The following is a 23,401-nucleotide window of genomic DNA, read 5'->3' as shown; positions in this document are numbered from 1 at the left end:
AGGAGAGGGTGCATGTGCTTGGGGCCTGTTTAGTGTTACTCTTGGATCCTTTGAGCTATGGGTTCTGGACTGCAAGGAGGGTTTGTGCTGCTTTGGGACAGACGAGAACTTTCTGGGCTTTCTTTTGCATTAGCTGCAGAGAAGGTTCTGTTACTATGCATAAATTCACAGACCCACCTAGAGCGGCTGCTATTGTGATGTCAGCGGAGGGCTGCCACGTCACAGCGTGGTCAGGGGGAGGTTGCCCTGGTGCACGCACAGCGTCAGCGTCCAGAGCGGCTCTTGGCGTGCTCGTTTCAGGAGGACCCTGTGTTGAGGTGTTCTCAGGCAACACTCTGTGCCCTGGAAAGGGAATCTTTTTCTTTTGCCTGCCGTTGTACGAGTCTGTGGACTCGTGTAGGCATCCTTTTGTTTTCCCCTACGGTTGTAGGGTTTGCAGACACGTACAGGTGTCTTTGCTTTTTCTTTTTTCGTTCTACGAACTGCAGCTTGTGCAGGTGTCTTTTGGTTTTTCTTTTCTTGTACAGTCAGCGGATTGCTGCGTGTGCCTTTTTTTTTCTCTTTTCCTTGCACAATCTGTGCAAGTGGGATTTTTTTCATTTCTGTTTTCCGGCCTGCGGACTCGAGCAGCCCTGCTGAAACAATGGAGCAATTCCGCAGTGCTGTCGGCAGGGCTTTTGTGTCAGTATCATCCTGCAAAATGTTCAAAGGCCTGAGACGTAAGTAGAGGCTTTTTCCTTGGGGCAGCACACTGGAACAAAAGTGCCGTAAAGATGCCGTAAGTTTGGTAAAGCTCTTGCCAACAGCTTCAGCTAGAAAGGGGATGTCTCTTGGCCAGAAGGGTGTGGACAACTTCCAAAACGCAGACTGGGAGAGCTTTGTAGGCATGATTCTAAAAACTGTGCGGTTCTCTCCAGAGCTGAGGGAAAGCAGCTTTTCTCTGCCTTCTGTCCTTAAAGAATGTGCCTGTCTAACTTGAGCCTCTCTGTGTGCTACAGTAGCGATTGGCTTTGTGCTGAAGGGGAAAGTGCTGAGCAGTCTGTGTGTGCTCCTGAAGCCCAGAGCTGGGCCTGTACTCTATCCGAAGGGAACTGCAAGCTCTAAGAGGGCTTTAGGGAAGTTTTCTGGGCAATGGTTTACAGCAATTGCATGCAACTGCACAAAGTTTAAAAAAATAAAAGTCCAGGGAGGAGAGGAGGAAAAGGCCGCTTTAGCTGTAGGGTGAACAGCGGGCTACAATGTAGACACGGACTGCTAAGGAACCATTTGTATTTTGCAGCCAAATTTCTAGTTCCTTAGTGGCAAAGCCAACTCAGGTAGGCACAGCCTAGGGTAGTGCCCTGTAGCCTTGCTTGCTGTGCTAAAGAAGGGCTGCTTTAGGGAGGGAGGTTGTGAAAGGAAAATGCTTTCTGCTTGGGGGACCTTTTCTGTGGGGTAGCCCAGCACAGACAGTTTTCCACCAGCACCTGGTTCATTTTCCCTTGTCTCCGGCAGGTTGTCTCAAACGTGGAAGGAATCAAGTCCATGGTTTGGTGAGTGAGAAGGACAACCTTGACATTCCTGGTGTTCGAGAATTGTGGAGCAAGCTGTGGGCTTGGCCTGGTGCACTTGAGTGCCAGCCTGGCAGGCCAAAAGAAAGTCCACATCAGCGTTTGAATGAGCACTACCAAGAGGATTCCATCAGTTTCCTCCTTTTCCATTGAAGAAGTTTTTATTCATGAAAGTCAGCTTTTCAGACAGGAGGCTGCACGCCAATTGTAGCCAGGCTAAAATATCTCCCTTATATCAGAAGCATATGCAGTCCTGGCCAAACATTAGTCTCATCAGCCCACTTGAAATGAGTTCTAGTGGCTGAGAATGCCACTTCTATCCAAATTCATGACGTCTCCTTAGGACAGCTGGGGATGGAGCTCAGGAGAAACAAGGCTCTCAATGACAGCTCACTGCCTGTCCCTCACACCCCTGTCTGTCTGCAGAGCAGCACACCAGCAGCAGAACCTCCTGTGGCTCGCCCTGTGCCTCCAGAGGCTGAAGGGGAGGCAAAGGACAACAATCCCGCCCGTGTTGTCAGTCCAGGGCCTGAGCATCCTGAACCAGTAAGTGCTAGCTTTGGTTGCTCCAGTGCAAAGCTTTGGTGCAGTGCAGGGCTGCAAGTTCCTGATCAGGCAGCGCTGGCCCTTTGTGGCTGAGGATGCTGAGGCCTGGAGTCCTGCCACGACCTGGCTCTTCAGCCCAGCCACTGACACCTGGGAATTGGCATCTGAACTTTCACATGCCGACATCGTTCTGACTGTGAATTTCCCTTGGTGTCAGATGAGCGGTAGCATGCTGTCCTTGAGTGCTACTGGTGGCAAAGTGAGCCCCTTTGTGCCCAGTGTGTGTGCAGGCTCCCTGCTGTCAGCAGAGAGAGCGGTCCCAAGGCACAGCTCACAGCCTTGTGGGGTACGCAGGACCTACTGTGTCCTGCAGGGACCTGCCCCTCTGCACGCACTGTCGAAGTAGCTACAGTCACCGCTTTGACTGCACCCTGTACTTTGACATGACCCAAGTTTGCTGAGAAGAATCCTGAGCAGCTCTGCATGGCAGAGACAAGCCCCGTCTCTGAAAGGCTGCAACACAGTTCCTGTTGGCTGCTCCCTAATGCTTGAGATCCTGAGGGGAAGCCAGTTGATCAGAACGGAGCAGGGAACTGTTCCTTGCACCTATTCAGACACTTCCATAGCAACTCAAGGGTTATGTACTTACTCCCACCAACAGCCCCACACAACAGCTTTTGCCTTCAGGTGAGCTGCATCTGCGCTTGCTGCTTCTCCCAGCTCTCAGGAGACAACTTGCCTGCTCCTTATTGCTTTCTTGTTTGTGCTTTTGCCCTGCCCATCCCTTGCAGGCCCCAAGACCAGAGCTTCCTGCCAGTCAGGACTCCTTGGGCCAGGCAGGAAAGGCAGAGCGGCAGCAGAGGATGGATAGAGCGCCAAGAGCCCTGGAGTTCAGGTGTGTGCTAAGCTTTCCTGCTTTCTCCGAGCAGGGCTGGGCCTTGCTGGCCTTTAGGAAGCCCAGGGTCAAAGAATGAATTTGGCTTTCTCGCTGTTGAACTTCCCCAGCATAGTCAGGGAAAGGCAGCCCGTGGGCAGGTCTGGCTGCCGACCGACCTACAGCATAGCTGCCTCCTGGCACTCCCTCCTCCTACCTTGACAAAAAGCATTCCAAACTGGACCAGAGCAGAAGCAAGGGAGCCTCAGGCTGGGCCTAGGGACAAGCATTGAACCGTAAAGCCTATCATGTAGCAGAAGAAGCGCCTCAGAGAGCTTGTGCACATTCCACCTCTGGAAATTTGGAAGCCCAGCTGCTGGATAGAGCCTTGAGCAGCCTGTCCACATGCCATAGCTGACCCCAGGGCTATGCAGACTGGGCTGCAAGTTTCCTGGAGTCCCTGCAAGCCGTAAGCATCTCGGGATCCTTTGGTTCTTGGCTTGGAACTTCATACCCAACTCCTCCCCAAGCTATAGCTTGCAGGCTCTTTCCTTCTTGCACTAGTGAAAGCAAGAGTAATTGTGGCAGTACTCATCTGCATTTCCCAAGCCTGTCTTAGGCAAAGAAGAACTTTTGCAAGTCTGGCATCCAGTGGACCAGATAGAGAGGAGCGTAAGACCTAGCGGGCAGGAAGCTGTGAAGCTGATCGAAGTGGAGCTTTCTGGAAATGTTTTGTAGTTTCTGGAAGCTTCTTTGCTTCCTCACTGGTGACTCTTTCACCGGCAGGAATGACAAAGAGTGATGCTTGGTCTAGTGGGGTCATTCCAGCATTGTCCAGAGGTGGACCTAGAGGGCTGTAGGAAGTCCCTGAGACTGCCTTCCTTGGGACATGGTGTGGATTTGTGGTTTTGCAAGGAGACTGTTGCTATTAAAGGCTTGTTGGTCTGTCCCCCTGTCATAGATGGAAGGAGTTGGCTGCATTTGAGGGAAAGCGCCACTCCTCACCAGACAGGGCGTTTGAAGCGGCACCTGAGACAGCAGAGGAATCACAGCTTCAGAGATCTCTGCTGAAGGAGGAAGTTCCTCTGGCAGTGACAAAGGTAGCACTCACCTTGTTGCTAGGCAGCACCTGTGGGAGAGGGAGCTGCCCTTAGCAAGTCTTCCCCGAATGCTGCTTCTGGCAGCAAGCTAAGACTGAGACTGTGTTGTTGTTCGTCCTGAAAAATGGTGCCCCTCTGCTTCCAGGTTTGCCGCTCGCAGCGGCCAGCACACAGGACTCTGGAGAAGCTGCTCCAGGAGTTCTCTCGCCAAGGGCACACGCTGTCCCAGGTGTGCAAAGAGAAGGCAGTGCTGGCGGAAGAGAACGCTGCCCTGCAAGCCCGACTGGCAGCCACAGAGCGGGACCTACGAGGCCTTTTGGAGCAGCTGGCAGAGGCCAGGTAAAGGCAGGGATGAGACCCAGGCTGGGCCATTGTTGAAGGTCTGGAGTGACCAAGGTGCTGAGCGTTATGTTAGGATTTATTGGCTCCTGCGTGCTCTCCAGATGGTTCTTGGACAGAGAAGCAAAGAGACATGAGAAAAAAGAAAAGCATACTGTGGCCTGAATGTTCTTTCTCTGCCAGCTCAAGCTCTCACAGCTCTTTTTGAACACCCGCTTGGGACCCTTTGCACATTCCTGTGACAAGTGCAAAGCAAGCCAACTTGGTACTGCATTTAGTACCAGGGAAACAGTGCAGATGTCTGCTGGAACCGGACGTTTCCCTCTGCTTTTGGTTTCTCCGTCGGTGCATCTGAACATCACTATTTCTTTGCCCAGCAGTTTGACATGACATTTTCAGAATTCAAGGCTCCTACATGTGAATGTTGTGAGTAGGGATGTGGCACTTGGGGTGATGCTGGACATTCATGCTGAAAATCTTGAGGCCCTTCTGAGCTAACTCTTGTGAGGAGGTATGGTGCAGGACCTAGAGTTGCTTGCAAGCAGCAGCAGCAGCAGCAGCAGCAGCAGCAGCAGCAGGGAAAGAAAGGTCTTCTTGTGTGCGTTCTTGTCAGTTCCTGGGGATTCTTGCTGAGCACTGATTCTTGCTCACTTGTCCATTCAGCTCTGGAACCTGTCAAGGTTACTCTGGCTGGTCTCTCTTCTTTTCAAAGAGTGCCAAAACATTTTGGGCAGTGCAGACTTTTTTAGTCAAAACTAAAGGTAGCAGTTGTTGTTATTCATGATATTCCAGTAATTTAAATGGCAGGATACATGCCCCTCCTGCCAGAGAGTTCATTTTCAGATGAAAGCCTAGTTCTGGTTTCTCTCTGCTCTTGGTGCTGCTAGAAGCTGCAGCTCTCATGTATGGTTCGGTGCATTCCTTTAGTGCCTTGAACTTAGAGAGGGTGTGGAAAATGAAGTATCTCTTACGTACACCGTGAATGGCATAAAGCATGGATGAAACAGCCAGGAGAGCACGGTGCTCTGTCCCCCTGCAGAGTGACTTGGAATTGCAGATGAGCTCAGGGCTGTGAGCAGAGGCTGGCCTTTTGCTTGCTGCTAGAGATTTTGTGGGCACAGCCACCTGTGTGGGATATGTGAGGGAAGAGCAATTTGAGCCTTGGCTGCTGAGATCAAGCTCAGCTGGGCTTTCTGTGCTGGGCTAGGTCGTGGGGAAAGGCTGGCAAATCTCCTGGAAGGGTCTGCTTTGCTATTTGAAGTGGTAGAAATAGTCTTGCTCTATCTGCGTTTCCATGCTAGCTGTTTTCCATACTCAGGTGCAGGGATCTTAAGGCACTTACTGGAAAAACTGCCCGTGTGTGCCACGAACAATTTGTCCTCATCTTCACAACTTGTAGGACAGAGAAGGAGACCTTGCAATGCAGCCTGTTGGAGGCTCTGCAGCAGGTGTCGGAGATGGAGATCACCAGGAGCCTGGAAGGCCAAGTAGGCACAGCCATGCAGGCCAAGGAGCTGATACTTGGTGAGAGCCTCGTGCGCTTTGTTTCTGGTGATGGCCCTGCCTAGTGCAGTTGCTCCCAAGGCAGCTCTGTCAGCAGGGCTTCCGAGGAGTGAAGGGGCTGGGGGCAGGTCCCTCCTTGCCTGAATCTGAAAGGGGTGATGTTCAGCAGAGTCTTTGACTGTTGTTGTTTGTCGTGTTTGCAGAGGATGTCAGGGGCCTTCGTTGTGAGCTGCAAGCTGTAAGATCTTTCAGCAAGCAGCAATGTGAAGAAATGGCCCAACAGCTCCGCTTGGCAGAAGAGCAGTTCAGCAAGGCTCTGAGACTCTGGCAATCTGAGCAATCTGCTCAGGAGGAGGAGAAAAGGAAGCTCCTGCAAGAACAGGTAGGAAGCAATACACACCTGAACTTTTCAGGCAAGCTTGGTGGGCTGGCTTAGCAGAATAGCAGCCTGAGAATGGGACATGGCCGCAAGCCTCTGCTGCAGGCCTGACGTTGCTGGGCCAGGCAGCAGAGGGCTTCAAGGGCTCAGACTTGAAGGGCTGTGAATGCCCAGAGGAGGGTGCTGGGGCACTGAACGCAGCCACGGTTTCAGGGAGGCCATGAGCCACGCTCCCCTGGAGGCTGGGTGGTCGCACACAAAGCACGGCAGCGAAGGGGCAGGACCTTGCTGACGCCCTGGTACCGTGTAGCAGTCTGCTGACCTTGCTGCCACCTGCAGTCCCAGCAACTGCCTTCCTTGCTTTCTGCCCTTGCACGGTGGACAGAGCTCTTCCCTTTGGGCTTGAAGCATACGCAACAGGCCCCCTGTTGCTGGTATTTCAGCTGGTGGCCTGTCTTGTGACTCTGGCTTTGGTGTGCTGGCCTCCTCCTCATCCTGCAGTCCACCTGCAGCTTTTCCTTTATCAAAGGGTAGGGGACTTTGAAAAGAAGTCTTCCCCCTTCTTTCAGAGCGGGGAAGGAAGGTGGCAGCCCCTTTCCTTCCAGCTGCTGACACCCCTCCAAAGTTTCTTGTCAGGACAGAAGTGCTGGAGGGCACAGAGCCACTACTGTGCACTCAGCAGCAGGGGGCTGTGGGAGGGATGAAGCTTCCATTGTTTTCTTTGGGGAGCATGGCTGGGACTTCATCTGGAAGTGTCTATTCCTCTCATCAGGAAAGACGGCTGAAACAACAGCGTTTGAAGGTGCTGGAGCAGCGGGAACACTTCCTGGCAGAGGTACAGAGGGAGCAAGAGAGAAGGGTGCTTGAGATGAAGCAGGAGATTGCCGTAATGCAACCTGAAGAAGAAAAGATGGGAACCAGGGCCGGTCAAGATGCAAAGAGAATGCCGAGGGTGTTTGGACGCTTCTGGGGCTCCTTATGGGCACTGCTTCTCCAGACATTGTGTGTGTGGGTGGGATTGTGTCTTAGCTGGCCCTTGGTAAACAGGAGAAGGAGAGCAAATTGCTTTTGGAAAGCGTGAGCACATGAGTCTTGGTTGCCACACAGGTGGTGGGTGGGAAGTTTGAAGGTGTCTTCTCTTTGTTTCTGTGCAGCTCCAGCGCCGGAAGGCTGCTCATTTAGACAAGGTGTGCCTCCTGCAGCGAGAGCTAAACCAAAGGCAGCGGCAGGTAGAGCAGCTGAGGCAGGAGCTGAAGGAGGAGCGAGAGAATGGGCAGGTGAGCCTGACAAGCCAGGTAGCAGAGGGAAGGGCAGTAGCAGGGGCATGAACGGTAGATATCAGGAAAGGGGAGGCAAGGACTAGTGCAAGCAGGGAGCCTGGCAGGCTCCAGGGCTGAGCACCAGGCTTAGAGCTGGGTAGAGCAGCAGAAAAAAGTGGCTGAAGTGAAGAGCTTTTGAGACTGGGAAATGAGAAAGGTGAGCGAGATGGCAAGTGCTAGTAAGAATTTTCTTGACAACATATCAAGAACAAGCTGCAGGCAGAGCTGCGGGAAGCTCAGAGGAAGATGAAGGCAGTGGAAGAGAGGCACAAAGAAGAAATGGAAAGGATGCAGAAGATGCTGCAGTACAGGCTGGCAGAACAAAAGCCGGTGAGTGAAAGAGCAGTAGGCAGCACTGCAGTCATGCAACAAGAGGTCTCTCCTCTTGTCACCTCGCCCCTGCGGAGCAGCATGGCGGGATGGGGGCCATGCCTCTGGCTGCCGTGCTCTCTGGTCTCCATGGCAGCTGCTCAGAAGGACACTTCCTGGGCCACTGAATGCCTGGGCAGCAGGGCTAGTGCTTTGGCCCTCAGCAATCCTCTGAATGTATTGCTGCTGGCCCCCTAGCGCTCGCTTGGTTTTGTGAGAGGTTTCTTCAGGTCAACATGGTGACCCACACAGATTCTGAACAGCTTGTCCCTGTCCATGGTGAATGCAGTCCACAGGACAGGCTGAAATGGAAAGCTGTTCTTTCCCTTTCACTGTCTCTACTAGGGCTGGCTGTGACAAGCTGTCGTCTCTGGCTGCTTACGGGGGTTTGACTTGGGCTGGAAGAATTGACAGCTCAGCTTGCAGCCTAACCCAAGTGTTGTTCCTAAGGGCTCGCCTTTAAAGTGTGCTGTCGGGGGCATCTCTGCCACTCACCTTTCTGACACCAAGACATTTCTTGTCCCAGATGGACGTGGGCTCTGCCATTGGAGATGCATCTGCAGCAGCATCCTCTGAAGAAGCCTCCTCTCCACAGCCTGAAGAGCCGAGAGTGAGCAGTCTGCCCTGTTCAGGCCAGGAGCCAGATCAGCTGTGCCAGGACGGAGAGAACCAGGGCTTGGAGCAGCTGAGTACGTCCTGTGCATTCTTTGTCCAAATGAGCAGTGTATTGATGTGTGTGTGCCTCAGCATGTTCCTCCTCCCTCGGGTGTCAGACAGACATTTTGGACCCCCTACAGAAGCCATAGTGGTGCTTGGAAGCAGGCAGGGAGAACTTTGGGGCACTGCTTTTGCTTTTCAGGGCAGCTGGGAGTGGGAGGGCTTTGCCTGAGCTTCCTTCCCTGGGCAGTAAAGGCGAAAGCAGGGATTGTTTCCCGAGCAGCAGAAGGCTGCCACCCAGCAAATGGCCCAGTCCATGTGTGTGTGCTGGTCTGGCCAAACTGATCAGAGCAGATGGCTTCCTAGATTGCCTTTAGACTCCTGCCTTGTCACCAGTCACTGGAGACCAAATACTCCAGAGAAATGGATTGGCTGTGTGGCTGCTTTCCTACTGCTGCTGTTTTTATGACTATTAGTACTTCTACCATTCCTTCTTCAGTTTGTTTGGATAAGAATTCTACATTCTGCTTGGCCCAGCCTCCTTGGAAAGAACATCAGGTGACAGCACCAATAAGAGTGGAAGAGGTCTTTTAGTAGGCCTCAAAAGTTAAAATATTCTGTTCTTAGAAAAATCCCTAGGAATCCAAAAGAAAGTGCTGTTTCCAAAGTGCAGCAAAAGAAGAAAAACAGGATACTTTTTTTACAATCCCTCTTTGATATTTTAGCTGTTTGCTTGGGACGATGCATTAGAGAGACACATCTATGTGGCGCACTGAGATAAAACTGCCCTGCAGGCAGTTCTCAGGAGGAAGCCTGCAGCCCCTCTGCTGCATGTTCCTCTGGTACCACGGTGCCACTTTGTCACAGCTAATGCCCAGCTGGTAAATACTCTTGGAAAGCCAAGGCCTGGCCCTCATCCCTGCACAGATCATACTCTAGGAAAGCACAGCAAGGCCTTGGTGAGTCTGCAGTACAACCTAGTTGCTTCTTGCACGTTATAGCTGCCAGGGCAGGGCTGTCAGAGAATAACTGGTCGGCTACAGAACAGAGCCCAGTTTCCTCAGTGTCTGCCATCAACTGCTGGGACAAAAGGGGCATTGATCTACTCCCCCATGGGTCTGAACTCAATGACACTCATGGTGTGTCTTGAGTGGGGTCAACAGCTTGTAACGGGGCTCGGTCTGGCTCTGGCCTCTTCTCAATGGTTGTCAGTGGCCACTTGTTGGCTCTGCCAAGCTTTTTGTCATGTCTGCCCTGCCACTGATGGCTGGTGTGACTGCAGAGGCTGGAGCCTTCCTGAGCTGTGAGACTTCAGCTGCCTCCCCATTGCTGCAGCTTTGCCTGGACTCATGAAAGGATCAGCATCTCACTTGGGCAGCTGTCTGTGCCACGGCAGCACCCGAGGAGCGGCGCTGTCCTTGTTACCCGTCTTGGCTGTGCCCATTTGGGAAGATGGGACACGTGGGCGGTCTTCAAGAGGTCGAGACCAGTGCAAGCGACTGCTGCTCCCCAGGCTGAAAACAAGCAGTTGTAATTCTTCAGAAAATGGGGAATAGGCAAAATTGTCTTCAGAACTTAGCCTGCTCATCCATGAAGAGGGCCCGAATTCTAACAGCAATTGTTCTTGGTTTTAGAGAACAATCAGCAAAGCACTCTTTAGGCAAACTGCTGAGAGGTAGAGGAAGTCCCCTCTTCTGCTGGAATTCACTTTGCAATATTCCTTCCGCTCTGCAAAAAGCAGCTGCGGATAAAAATTCCTCCCAGATCCCAGGCTGCATTTAATCTCTCAAGTCGAAAAGCTTTTGAAAATCACTTGCCTTGGTGTCTGTTCTTTTCTGATCTCTGTCTGCTCTGAGGGTTTCTCCATGGCCTTAGTTTCCTTTCAAGGTAACCCTTCAAAGGAGCGTGGAGAATCAGACCCTCTGCAGGCCATGTGTGCTGCAGAGCTGCCTGTCTTGCTACGGAGCTGTTGTTGTTGTTGTTCTTGTTGATGTTATGGTTAGCCAAGCAACCATCAATTGCCCAGAGCCCCAGAGAATGGAGCTGAGTTTCAGATGTGCAGGAAGTCGGTATCTCTGTTTTGAAGTTTGCTTCTTGCATTTTGTTTCTTTCAGGGAGTGTTGTGAGCGTGGCAGATCCAAAACAGAAATACACTGGATGGAAATTTATTGGCAGTGGGTGAGTGCAGCCAATCTTACTTCTGCAGAAGCATGGGCCAGCTCTTTTGCTGGTGCAATATCAAGTGGAAATATCAATCAGGCAAGCTGCAAGCTTTTTCACACCCCGGCTTTAGATTGTCCCGGTCTCAGTCCTGATCACAGGGCATCATCAAAGGTAACTGCATGCTGACAATGTCTTGCCTGCCGCAAGAAGCAGGGCCTGGAAACCCTCCTGTCCCTCAAGCGTGTGGCACCAGTTTGCTTCTTTTCCTAGGAGACATGGGTTTGTATGATTCCAAGTCATACGGCCACTCTGATGAAGGAAGAAGAACCTGAGAGAGCAGCTTCCCACCTGAAGCTGCTGTCAGGTCACTGCTCTCAGTAGCATTTCCATCCAATCTTTTGCTGAAAGCAATATTCCATGCTCAGGACAATAAGAAAGGCTGTGTGGTGTTGCCCGAGTTTGGCAGATGGAATCAAAAGAGACCGGGGAGAAGGAGGCCCAACAGGACTTTGTGTTTCATTGCCTGGAAAGGAACGCCACACGCACAGACCCAAGAAGGAAAAGGCCAAGAAAACCCCTGCATCCATAACCTAGTGTGTACATTTGGGATTGGCAGTAGCCCTTTTTTCTTCCTGTTGGACTGAGCTTTTCTCTAGGACATGCTGCATGGCAGAGGACTGCTGGGCTGCTGTGCTATTGGCTGAAGAGGAGACAAAGCCCCGTGTTTTAGAGACACTCCAGGCAGCAGAGAGCTCCTGCCTGGGCTGCCTTTCACTTCTCAGCACTGAACGGCTTCTCTGTTCTTGGCTCTCTTCTGTTTCTAGGGGTTTTGGAACCGTTTATAAGGCCTTTGACGCTGCCACAGGACAAGCGGTAAGTGCCAAGAGCCCTCGCAGATTTTGCTGCTCTGGAGTGCTTTTCCTTGCAATGTGATCTGATGGCAGAGCTTTGGGCTGCCTGTCTTTGCTGCAAAGGCTGTCCCACACAAGTAGCCTGCTTAGAGCCTAGAGGCAGGCTAAAAATTTCACATTGCTGAAACTTGGCCTTGCATCCTGAATTAATGCAAGGATAGCAGTGTTGTCCTTCAGAGAAGGACACACTAGCTTGGACTTACTGGATAAATATGCCTAGATTAGCTGATGGCAACAGCTGTCATTCTGGCCCAATTCCTCTCAAGCCTGCATTCAGACATAGATAGGATTTCCCACTGTATTCCATCATGTGGTTTGGTCTGAAAATATAATGCAAGACCGAAGGAAGGAGAGATCTTGTCTGGAGCACAGCTGACTGTGTTGCACTCCTGGGACACCTGGTTCACACACACACACACACACACAAACACACACACACATGCACATCAATGAGAAGGAGTTGATGAAGAACCTTACATAATACAACCTTGTGCTGGTCCTGTGTCGGTGACATTCCTTTATAGTGATGCTGTTTCTAGTGAACAGACATGGTGGTGCCTTGGACAGTCCCACTGCTCTTTGGGGTTGAAAGTCCTGAATTCTCATTTCTGGCTCTCAGCAAATACAATTCCATCTTCCTGGTGCCTCCTTATCCACCTGCCGTGCTCAGGAACCACACTTGGAGGGAGGTCTACAAGGCATCCAAAAGCCCTAAACCCCGCTTATAACCTGGGCTGTATCCACAGACTACCACAGAAAGGATTATTTGTTTTAAAACCCACAAAATAATGACAATCTAAGCCATGTTCAAGAATGTTCTTCAGAGATGCAAACTCCAAACTGAAGCTGTTAGCATGTGCTAGGATTGTAACTTGACTTTGAGTCATCATGGAGATCTTTTCTGGGCAGCATTTTCTCTGTAATCGAGGTATGTATTTACTTTGGGGCACAATCACGAATGGCAGCAGTCTCTGAAAAGCTGGTCAAAGCCCCTAGAAATGCTAATGTATTTCCAGTGGTTTCAATTTATTTGCATGGGAGCAAAATTTCATTTGGCTTGCAAAACATGTGTAAATGATAATAGCAGTGGTGATCAACGAAGTCCATTAGTGCAGTCTGCAGGTGCAGAGAGGGTTGTTAGCACTTTGTGGTTGATAGTTTAGAGATTCCTTTTTTACCGAGGTGGCAAGGCATCCTGGCCTGCGAGCATGCAGACAAAGAGGTTCTTGTAATGTCTGTTCCTAATGGCTTTCAACGGCATTGTAGGTGGCCATAAAGAAATTCGATCTCCGGCACCAGGGCTGCAAGCAAGTGAAGAAAGAAATCCTGGTCATGAGGGAAATGAAGAACCCCAATATTGTCACCTACCTTGAAAGGTAAGCAGTCCTGGTATTTTTCTAGGAATGTTGGTTTCCATGCTTGCAAGGCAAAGGTTTAAAAGCTCTTTACTCACTGGCAGAAAATGGATCTTTCCATTAACATCCATCCACTCCTGGGCAAGGCATGGCAGGAGATTGCATTTTGTCCCCATGAATGGTTCCTGGCATAAAGAGCTTGAAGATTGTCCCCAGAAACCTGGCTCTCTTTCTGTGCCAGCAGCCTGTGTGTTGACTCGCTGCATGTTCTTTTGCTGGTTTGGGGCTGGATTTTTCCCAAGGCTTGGAGGAGAAGTGCTGAGAAAGCATCACAGAAATTATTTCCCTTGCGCTGTTCGCACTATTATCCACTGCCTTGCAGGCCAAAAGAGTAGGCTGGGAGATACATAACTTTCCAGGTTTGAAATTGCTTTTGCCCGTGGTGACTGTCCTTTATGCACATTTTTCCAAAGGGTTTCCCCATTGCTGCAAACCTGCCTGTCCTGAATAAAAGCTGTGAAAACTGTGTCTCCTTCTTGCTGGAGATAATGGTGCAATTTGTTTATGAAGACGAAGAGGTAGCTGCTGGGATGTGTCCACTTCCAGATTAATCTTTGCCATCATAAAAATGCCTTTTTTCCCTGCTTGCCACCTAAGCCATCTCCTTTGCTGCAGTTGTGCCTTTGTCATTTGGAAGGCACAGGCTGCCAGCAGTGGATAGCCTAGGTGCAGTGTGTCTTCATTGTATTCTGTCTTCATTTAGCAGTGACCTGGAAACAAAACTCTACCTTAGGCTTTTCTTCCAAAAGGCAATGGAGCTGTGCGCGTTCAGCTCTGTGCTGTTGTTTTCATCTTCCAGCTACCTTGCCAATGAGGCTGTGTGGCTGGTGTTGGAGTACATGGATGGAGGCTCTTTAGCTGGTGTGCTCCAGATGAAAGCAATGGCTGTAGGACACATAGCAACTGTCTGTCAGGAGGTAAGGAATCCTTCTGCTTGTGCTTGGCATGCCTTGGAGAGGCTCGACCTTTGAAAGTGCTGCTGAGTGAGTGGGTCCACGTTCAGAGCTTTCTTTCTGCGGTGTTCTTATGCTTCAGAGAAGAAAGGGCATCTGGCCTGAAGTGCCTGCTGGTGTCCCTGCCCTTACTATAGTTTCTTCTTTACTCTTATCTACCATTGTTGAACTCTTCACCTCTTTTGCCCTTTTCTTTTCTGCACTTTGCCTCTCCAAGCCTTTGCTCAGAACCATCCTGCATTGCCTTCTTTGTACTTCTGTAAGTGCAAAGGTGCTGCTGTCTGAGTTTTGAACCTACGGCAGAGCCAAAGAGAGACCCTCCTCTCACAGGTCTCAGCTTCAAAGGATGGCATAGCCCCCACCATGGTGCTTGCCGCTGAAAGCTGATGAGTGAGCTACTTCCGAGTCTGCTGTCCAGGCAGCCGTATAACCCTTGTCCTCCAGTCTCCCACCTGACAGGGATCCCTTGGTACCCAAGGCAGGGAGTTTTTCTCTTTTGGCAAGCCCTTGTTTGTCCTCCGGATGGCGAGAGCACATGCACTGCAGCAACGCTCATTCCCACTGGCTTTGCAGGGTACAGTCTTGAGCAAGGACTGATGTTTTCCCCTCAGCAACTAATATGCCTCCCCTTAAAAAGACCCTGCTCTCCCAGGGCTGCAGCAGTGAGATCTTGCTCCTGCCAGTACTCAGTGTTCCTTTGAGATCTGTGAATCCTCAGGAGCATTTTCCTTTTGCGTGTGATGAAGTCAAATCAGGCTAACTTTTGGTCTCCTGTTTCTTCTTTCTCTCCCAGTGCCTGAGAGGCCTGGCTTTCCTTCATGCCAACAACATCATCCACAGAGACATCAAAAGTGGAAACATCCTTCTAGGCCTGGATGGCTCTGTCAAGTTGGGTGGGTATTCCTGGTCAGGCACAGCGCTCGGGGCAGCCGCTGTGGGGCTGCTTTTGAGTGGCTGCCAGGTGCCCAGCAGTGGTGCTGGTGAGAGTGCACAGAGCTCTCCTGCAAGCTCGGGGCGCTGCTGCAAGGTGCAGAGAGGTCTAGAGAGCAACAAGGCATCAGGAGGAACTTTGGTTAGCTCGTGTCCTTTCCGGAGGGAGGGAGGGAGGTTCAATGTAAACCTTCAGGTGAAGGAGGAAAAGCCGCGGTGTGAATGGTGGTGGGTTTGTTAAGCGGAGAATTCCCAATTTGCTTGGCTGCAGCCCTGAGGAAAGAGAGCACAGCTGCTTTTCCAGCTCAATACAGCACTGCATCCTGAGACTTGGAGTGAGGAACCCTTTGCCTTGGTTTCTTACTTCAATCCATGTTTGTTTGTTTTTCTCCTCAGCTGATTTTGGCCTTTGTGTTCAGTTCATCCCTGAGAAAAGAAAACCAAGGGCGAGGGTCGGGACCGCTTTCTGGATGGCACCCGAAGTTCTGAGGGGAGTGCCATACGGCCCCAAAGTGGACATCTGGTCCCTTGGCATCGTAGGAATAGAAATGGCCAAAGGAGAGGCTCCGTATATTCGGGAGAACCGTGCCAGGGTAAGGTGCAAATACGCCCAGATCCCAATGCCTCCTGGTCTGTCTCCATAAAATCCCTTTCCCACAACTTCAAGGGGTTCAAACTTTCAAGGTGACACCTGTTGGATGTTGGAATAGCTGGGGCTGCACTGGAGGAGCCCTTTCTTCTTTTGGGAGACAAGGCTCATCTCAAAGCCTCTGCTGGGCAAGAAATTGCCACTGCAGACTGCAGCTTAAAATATGGGGACTAGGTGAGCAACTGAGGATATGGATAAAACATATCGAGTCCCATGTTTCCTTTTTCTTCAGGCTACCTATCTGATACGCACCCAAGGAATACCACATCTGGAAGAGCTCAGCCTACACCCGGGCTTGTGTGAATTCCTGGGCTGCTGCCTGCAGATGGATGTGGACAGGCGAGGCTCTGCCAAGGAACTTCTGAAGGTACAATGCAGAGCGGCTGCAGGCCAAACAGCTGTTCCCTGCCAAACAGGGTTTGCTCCTTGGCCCAACTCTGTAAGGCATCAGATGGGTTGTCCCCCCCATAGTAATCTCCGCTCTGGTTGCTTTTCAAATGAAAACCAAGCAGGATGCAAGACTGGTTGAGCTTGGAAGGGACCACTGAAGTTAATCTAGTCCAAACCCCCTGCTACTGGCAAGGACATCTTCAAGTAGATCAGGTTGCTCAGAGCCCCAGCCAAGCTGACCTTGAATGAGTCCAGGGCTGGGGCACCTGCCAGCTCTCTGGGCAACCTGTGCCAGCGTTTCAGCACTCTCCTGCTAAAGAGTTTCTTCCTTACAGCCCATCTGAATGGACTCTCTTTTAGTTTCAAACCTTTTCTCCCTTGTCTCTTGCAATTGGCCCTGCTAATTAGATGTGTCCCCATCTTTCTCCAAAGCCCTTTCAATTACTGAACTTGTCTCCTCGGGGCTTGTCCTTCTCCAGGCCAAAGAAGCCCAGTTCTCACAGGTGTTCCTCAGAGGAGAGCTCCCAGCTTCTGGTCATTTCTGAGGCCCTCTTTTGCTCTCGGGTGCTGTTTTCAGGTTTACCTGCTAGCGAAGGAACTGAAGTATCGCAATGCTGGGGACAGAGGCCCACAGTGGCGTTTGGAAAACACAACGAAAGCAGTCCCTGCCAAGCACTTCTAGGTTGATCTGTGGGAAGGCAGGGGCTGTGGGAGGCTGACTGTGAGCCTCAGAGGGGACCCAACTTGTCCCTCCTGCCCCACTCTTAGAGGTTGCTGCCAGGCAAACAAGGACAGCTGAGCAGCATTTGTGCCAGCCCCATGTGCTACCTGGCTCGGTCAAGTCAGTGAGAAGCGCTGCGGCTTTGCTGCCAGCTTTTGTGTTAGACAGGGAGCTGGTGACCAGGCCACTTCCTCGGCTGTCCCTGCTGTGGTGGAAGATGCCAGCCAGCACAGGAGGGGCAGGGCATGCTAAGGAACACACTTCTCTCCTTGCAAGCCAAGAAGAGAACTGAGTCTATTTGCACTTTGCTGCTTGTGTCTGTGCATTTCTGGGCACTAGAGGAAACCAGCTTGAGCCTGTTAGGAGCTCAGTTTGGAAAAGAATGGTTTCTTTTGCCTTTGTCTCTTGTAATTTGGTTTCTTTTGTTTCTCTTTCTTTCTTGGGCAGCATCCATTCCTCAAATTAGCCAAGCCTCTCTTCGGCCTCTTCTGACAGCCCGATTGCTGCCATCCCTGCAGCAAAGTAATGCAGGAAACAGAGGAGATGGCAAGGACCACTTCAGCACTTGGAGAACAGAGCCTCTGAGAACAGGCAGACACCCTGAGGAGCGAGGGGCCAGGAAACAACAGGTGGCCATCAGAACAGGAGAGGAAGGTGGCATCTCCTTTTTTCCCATCTGCTAATCCCCCTCCTAAACTTCTGGTTAGGACAGCATTGCTGGAAGGCACAAAGTCATTCCTAATGTGCACTTTGCAGATGGGGGGGTTGTGTGAGGCATGTGGCTTGCTCTGTTTTTTAGGGGAGCTTGCCTGGGACTTCATCTGGAAGTGTTTTCCTCCCCTCAGCAGGCAAACAAGATGGAACGACAGCGTTTGCAGAGACCGCAGCTGCTGGAGCAACGGGAACACTTCCTGGCAGAGGTGCAGAGGGAGCAGGAGAAATAGCGGCTTGAGATGAAGCAGGAAGTTGCCATCATTCAAGCTACCAAGAAGAGGTATGAAGAAGAGCCAATCAAGAGGCAAAGGGTGTGGACAGAGAGTTTGCGTGTTGTTTTGGACTCCTCTGGGCTCCTAATGGGCACAGCTTCTCTGGACACTGATTGTCTGGGAGGGGTTTGTCTCTTAGCTGGCCCTTGTGACCCAGCAAATGGCCCAGTCAACGTGTGTGTGCTGGTCTGGCCAAGCTGATCAGAGCAGATGGCTTCCTAGATTGCCTTTAGACTCCAGCCTTGTCACCAGTCACTGGAGACCAAATGCTCCAGAGAAATGGATTGGCTGTGTGGCTGCTTTCCTACTGCTGCTGTTTTTATGACTTTTAGTTAGTACTTCTGCTATTCCTTCTACAGATCACAAGGGCCCCCGCCACATAAATCTCCACTCCAGGTGCTTTGCAAATGAAAATGAAGGAAACTTGCAGGGAAGCAATCAAGGAAGCAGAGAAGATGACCAGGTGCACTTCAGGATTACTTTCTCCAATGCCAGCTCACAGCCAGAATAAAAACATCTTTAAAACCCTCAAGCCAGTTGGAAGATTCCTTTCCTTGTCTCCCTGGGAATATGGCTCAACATTTTCTTTGGAATTGCCCATTCTTTCTGAAATGTCCCTCCTGTGGCTATTCTGGTGCGCTTTGCAACTAGGAACAGACTCCTTTCTTTAGCAACTCCAGTCTATGCTGCCTTTGGAATATGGCCCGTTGGCCACTTTTTGCCCAGCCGTGGAACTTCTGCATGAAGAAGAAAGTGCAATTGCATTTCCAGACAAAGGCAAGGAAGAGCAGGGCAGCCAAAACATCCCCAACGTCCCCTCTTTTTGTTGCTGAATCTAAAAGCAGCATCTGTCATCCTGTCTCCAGGGCCCTTGGAGACAAGGGTGACAAACCCGGCCCTTTGACCTTCCAGCTGATTCCACAGGCCTAGCTGCTTTCAGGCACTGACCTATCCCATTGTATCATTGGCAATGCAACAGTGGCACCCCGGAGCTGTCAAGTGGGATTACCAGCGATACAAAGTCTCCAAGTGGCTTGCAGGTGGTTTAGGAACTTAACATTACAACTTTGCAACTTCACTCTAAGGCCGGTTTAACCTTGGAAGCGTGGGAAACCTAAAGAATGGGGAAAAGAACTTGTCTAATTGTGCCTTTTGACTCCGAGAGACAAAATACTCAAGTCCTCTCATGATAAATATGAATGTAAATCCCAGCCATCACTGAACACAGTAGTACCTTTAAAGGGTTGTTCTAGCATTCAGCACTTTCAGGGATATTGCAGTGGTCCTACTCATTTGCAGCAACGTATGACTCGGTAGACGGTCACTGATTTGCCCTGAGAAATTTTGTGAGGCACTTGGCAAAGCTGTGCTCTTGGCAGAACACCATGCAAATTCTTCTTGCCTGACAGCTATCACGATTTTTGAAGGATCTTTTGCAGTCAATTGTAAGCACCTTTTTTGACATTCCATGATTCTCTGGGCAATTCATTCCAAGATGGTAGGGGCTGCCTTTTTAGGCTGCTGGGCTAAGATCATCCATTCTAAAGCATGTAAAGGGTCAGACCACTGAGTACCCCACTGTCCAATAACTGCAGGAGGATGGAATTCAACTGTGAATATGAACACAGTGACACCCACTTCTGGGCAAAGCTGGTGCACCTGTCTCTTTGTGAGGGTCTGCTCTACTATTTCAGAGTGGCTGTTGCTTCCAGAGTTAATTTCCTGGGGGAAGTCAGATCATCCTTTAGGAGGCAAAATACTAACTGCAAATTGTGGAGCAGTCAACCCTAGATAGGTTCTGAACCTGTTGATGGGACCCAGAAGTTTTTGGGCATCATTCAAATTCTTCATTTTGGTCGACAATTGAATTACTTGAGCCTGTGTATTCTGATCCATAACTTGGAGCACAAGGTACTTCCAAGGTGGTTGCTGCTGTACCTCTCCTGGGGCCACTTGCAGCCCAAATGTTTTTAAGGATTGCGCATTAGCATTAAAGGCTTGGCTGAATTAGTGAAAAATCTTTTTGAGTTAGAGTGGCTATTAAAATATCGTCCATATAATGATGGATTCTATGTCCCTGGGAACTGTTCCCTTCCTGATGCTAATTGTCTGAACAACATACCATTGGCAAATTGTAGGGCTGGTTTTCATACCTTGAGGAAGAACTTCCCTTTGATGATGCTCCACTGCTGCAGCATTATTAATGGAACACACTGTGAAGGTAAACTTTGGGGTATCATTTGGATGAAGTGGAACAGTAAAGAGTCCTGCGGTGATTGTGATGTTAAATTGTATCCCCATTTGTCCACCTAGCCCAGAAATAGGTTTTGTAGCTTTAAAACTTCATCTAAGAGGAAAAGTGAGTGGAGAAGAAGCATAGAGTCTGTTATCAGAGACTGTACTTGCTCCCCCCCACATCCCGGGATGGGGTTTTGACTACAGCACAGACAGACAACAAGGCACAGGTCGCCTTGGCTTTTCCAGCTAGCCAAAACAGAGAGATCTTCCTGGACTGTTTTCTTTCCCTTTTCTTTGAAACGGATTGAACCTGCTCTGGGCTGGGGACTCAGGGGAGCGCCGGGAGCTTGCACCCGTGAGCTACCGGGAGCCCAGCCTGGGCAGCGGCATTTTGCAGCACCAGAGGGATTGATAACAGAGCAAACATCCACAGGAAAGAGACCCTCTGAATTTTGTCATCCCTTCAGAGCGGTGAGAGGTTTTATCATTTGATATTGGGCTCAATCTTGGGCTGGGTAGTGCTTTGCCTGTTAAATAAAGAGGTTTTTTCCAACTCTCTCAGAGAAATCTCTTCCCGAACTGGCTGGGGGTGGGAGAACAGGGCCACATGGGTTTGCATCCCGGGGGGTGTGGGCATTGGAGGTTTTCTCCCCATTTAGTTGTAAACCAGCACAGAAGGCCAGAGCTGTCTCTCAGAAGCAGGGAGGTCTCACAGGAAGGCACCTGCAGAGCCAGGCTGGAGCTGTGGGAGAGGGCTGGCTGTCAGGCTGCTAAGGGGGTGCTGGAAGCTGCTGAGGATGTCCTGTGCACTCCTTGTCAGATGGAGCAGGGTATTCTAGTGTGCGTGCCTCCAACTGTACCACATGTTCCTCCTCCCTCTGGGGTCACACACACACTTTGGACTCCCTACAGAAGCCATTGTTGAGCTTGCAAGCAGCCAGGGAGCACTTGGGACATTCATTTTGTGAGGGCAGCTGGGAGTGGGAGGGCTTTGCCTGAGCTTCCTTCCCTGGGCAGTAAAGGCTAAAGCAGGGATTGTTTCCCGAGCAGCATTTGCCGCTCATCAAATGGCCCAGTCAACGTGTGTGTGCTGGTCTGGCCAAACTGAACAGAGCAGATGGCTTCCTAGATTGCCTTTAGACTCCTGCCTTGTCACCAGTCATTGGAGACCAAATGCTCCAGAGAAATGGATTGGCTGTGTGGCTGCTTTCCTACTGCTGCTGTTTTTATGACTTTTAGTTAGTACTTCTGCTATTCCTTCTACAGATCACAAGGGCCCCACCACATAAATCTCCACTCCAGGTGCTTTGCAAATGAAAATGAAGGAAATTTGCAGGGAAGCAATTGATGAAGCAGAGAAGATGTCCAGGTGCAATTCAGGATAACTTTCTCCAATGCCAGCTCACAGCCAGACTCAGAATAAAATCCTAGAAACCCTCAAGCCAGTTGCAAGATTCCCTTCCTTGTCTCCCAGGGAATACTGCTGTATGTTCCCCTTCTGAACTGTCCATTCTTTCTTAAAGATGAAATGTCCTTCCTATGGACCTTCTGGTGTGGTTTGGATTTGGGAGTGCTCTTCCTTTAGCAAGTGCAGCCTCCACTGCCTTTGGATTACATTCCAGCGGCCAAGTTTTTGCCCAGCCGTGGACTTCTGCTTGAGGAAGAAAGTGCAATTGCATTTCCAGCCAAAAGCTATGAAGAGCAGGGCAGCCAAAACATCCTGTGGGGATACAGCCTTTCAGCTGTGCACACAGAGGCTTGTGGTTCATGCCTGGTGGAGATGGCACATCTCCTCTGGGACTGCTCCCGCTTCCCAGGTGGCCATGGCTAAGAGGTATGAGGCTCTGTAAGTGGAACCAAGAAAGTGGGCACGTCTGCTGGCAGTACAGGAGAGTGGAGAGAAAACAGCCTGGGAGGTGCCTGGCCAACGAAGGAAGGCACCCACTGGACCTGCTCTTTGTCAGCTCAGAAGGACTGGTGGTTGACACCACTCTTGGGAGCCATCTGGGGCTCAGCAATCATGAAAAGTCTCTGGGCTTGACTGGGTTTATCCCACTTTCTCTGCTTTCTTTTGTCCCACGACTCGGCAGCTACTCCCCAGGGCTTTGTAGCTGGCACAGCTAAAGTGCAGGAGAGCCTCATTTGTCTGCCCTTAGTGGTGGCTGCTCACTGCAGCTTTTTCAATCTGGAAGCTCCATCTGGAGAGCGAGTTCCCCCCTCTGTTTGGTCCTGGAGGCCAGAGCCTGTCATCTGCTGTCCCACGTGGCATTGAGGGCTGCCAAGTGACTCAGGCTGGTGTGACCTTACTGCAAACAACAGGGGACAGTGGTGGGTGCTTGTTTCCAAAGTCACATTCTTCAGGAACAGTGTGCCATGTGCATCCTCTGTCCAGCCCAGCCCCAGACCTGGGGACCAGATGCAGGGACTGCTGCTGCTGCTGCTGCTGCTGCTGCTGCTGCCGCCACTGAAGTCATGCAGGATTGGGTGGTTGGCTTCCATCCCAGCAGAACTGGTCACTTACAAAGCCAGGGGCTGATGATGACCTGCAGATCTCTGGGCTGCATAGGTGTGAGGGAACTGTCCCTTGTTGTTATTCTCCATCAGGGAAAGCTGTGCCAGTCAGGTGTGCATCAACACAGCAAACAGGGAGCACGTCAGTCTCTTCCATCTGTGTCTGCTGAGAGTTTTGACCTTTGAGACAAAGTGGCACAAAGTCATTTGCTTTAGGTCCCTCTCTGTATATCCATGCTAGGTAATGCCACTATCTTGGCCCATAGCACAGCAGCAGGGCAAAAAGCCTCTCAGCTCAGCAGGTGCGATAAGCTGCTATTAATGCACAGAAAAACTGCATTTTGACTTTATGAGGGAGAGGAAAACTTGTTCAGCAGTGAGAAAACAGGGAATGATGCTCCTCAAGTTTCCTTCTTTCCTGCTGTCAATTACCAGCAGATCTCTGTGGCTCATAGGTGTACCCATGACTGCCAGCAACAGGGGGAATCTCCAGTGCCACACCCAGGCTGGGCCATGAGAGGTTGGGCCATGAGCTGCCGGGACCGGGTGCATAGCCCTGCGTAGGCTCACCTGCAAACTGTGCCTGGACTTGCAGGTAGGTGCCACAGCCCAAGTCAATCAGTTCAGCCTGTCTGGTGGCCGGGTGGAGGAGGATGTTGTCAGGCTTGATGTCCCTGTGCAGCACCTCACAGCTGCTGCAGTGCCACACGGCCTGCAGCACCTGGTGGAGCAGCCCCTGCACCACCTCTTCTGACAGAAACCACACACCACAATGAAATCAAAGAGGTCCTGGGGCTGCTCGGGTTCTTCATCACCAACAAGAAGTTGTTGTGGAGCTCAAACCAATCCAGGAGCTAAAGACCACCATGGAACCCAGGGCATGCCTTGTCCAGCAGCT

At 50.9% G+C, this 23,401-nt stretch overlaps 1 protein-coding gene across 3 annotated transcripts; it reads left to right on the top strand.

Annotated features, from left to right (window-relative positions):
* Positions 1-205: 205 nt before the first annotated feature.
* LOC111941913 (uncharacterized) lies at positions 206-21,433 on the top strand. 3 transcript variants are annotated; one of them, XM_086867342.1, is made up of 22 exons: positions 206-719; positions 1,495-1,532; positions 1,977-2,096; positions 2,888-2,991; positions 3,932-4,070; positions 4,216-4,409; positions 5,809-5,933; positions 6,116-6,294; positions 7,064-7,126; positions 7,446-7,568; positions 7,818-7,940; positions 8,506-8,668; positions 10,751-10,814; positions 11,624-11,672; positions 12,977-13,086; positions 13,925-14,042; positions 14,872-14,971; positions 15,405-15,601; positions 15,890-16,024; positions 17,216-17,422; positions 17,614-17,762; positions 18,114-18,286. In XM_086867342.1, the coding sequence occupies exons 1-20, from the start codon at positions 644-646 to the stop codon at positions 17,258-17,260; spliced, it is 2,265 nt and encodes a 754-aa protein (XP_086723468.1). In that variant the 5' UTR covers positions 206-643; the 3' UTR covers positions 17,261-17,422; positions 17,614-17,762; positions 18,114-18,286. The 3 variants fall into 3 exon arrangements, with proteins under 3 accessions (XP_086723468.1, XP_086723470.1, XP_086723469.1); XM_086867344.1 differs by lacking the exon at positions 18,114-18,286 and adding an exon at positions 21,259-21,433 and having other exon boundaries at positions 219-719; positions 17,614-17,793; XM_086867343.1 differs by having other exon boundaries at positions 219-719; positions 17,617-17,762.
* Positions 21,434-23,401: the final 1,968 nt, after the last annotated feature.

This window comes from Cyanistes caeruleus, chromosome Z (genome assembly GCF_971803275.1).
Source record: "Cyanistes caeruleus chromosome Z, bCyaCae1.hap1.1, whole genome shotgun sequence".
Lineage (NCBI taxonomy): Eukaryota > Metazoa > Chordata > Aves > Passeriformes > Paridae > Cyanistes > Cyanistes caeruleus.
The sequence above is the reverse complement of the archived record's forward strand: the minus strand, read 5'-3'. Positions and strand labels throughout refer to the sequence as shown.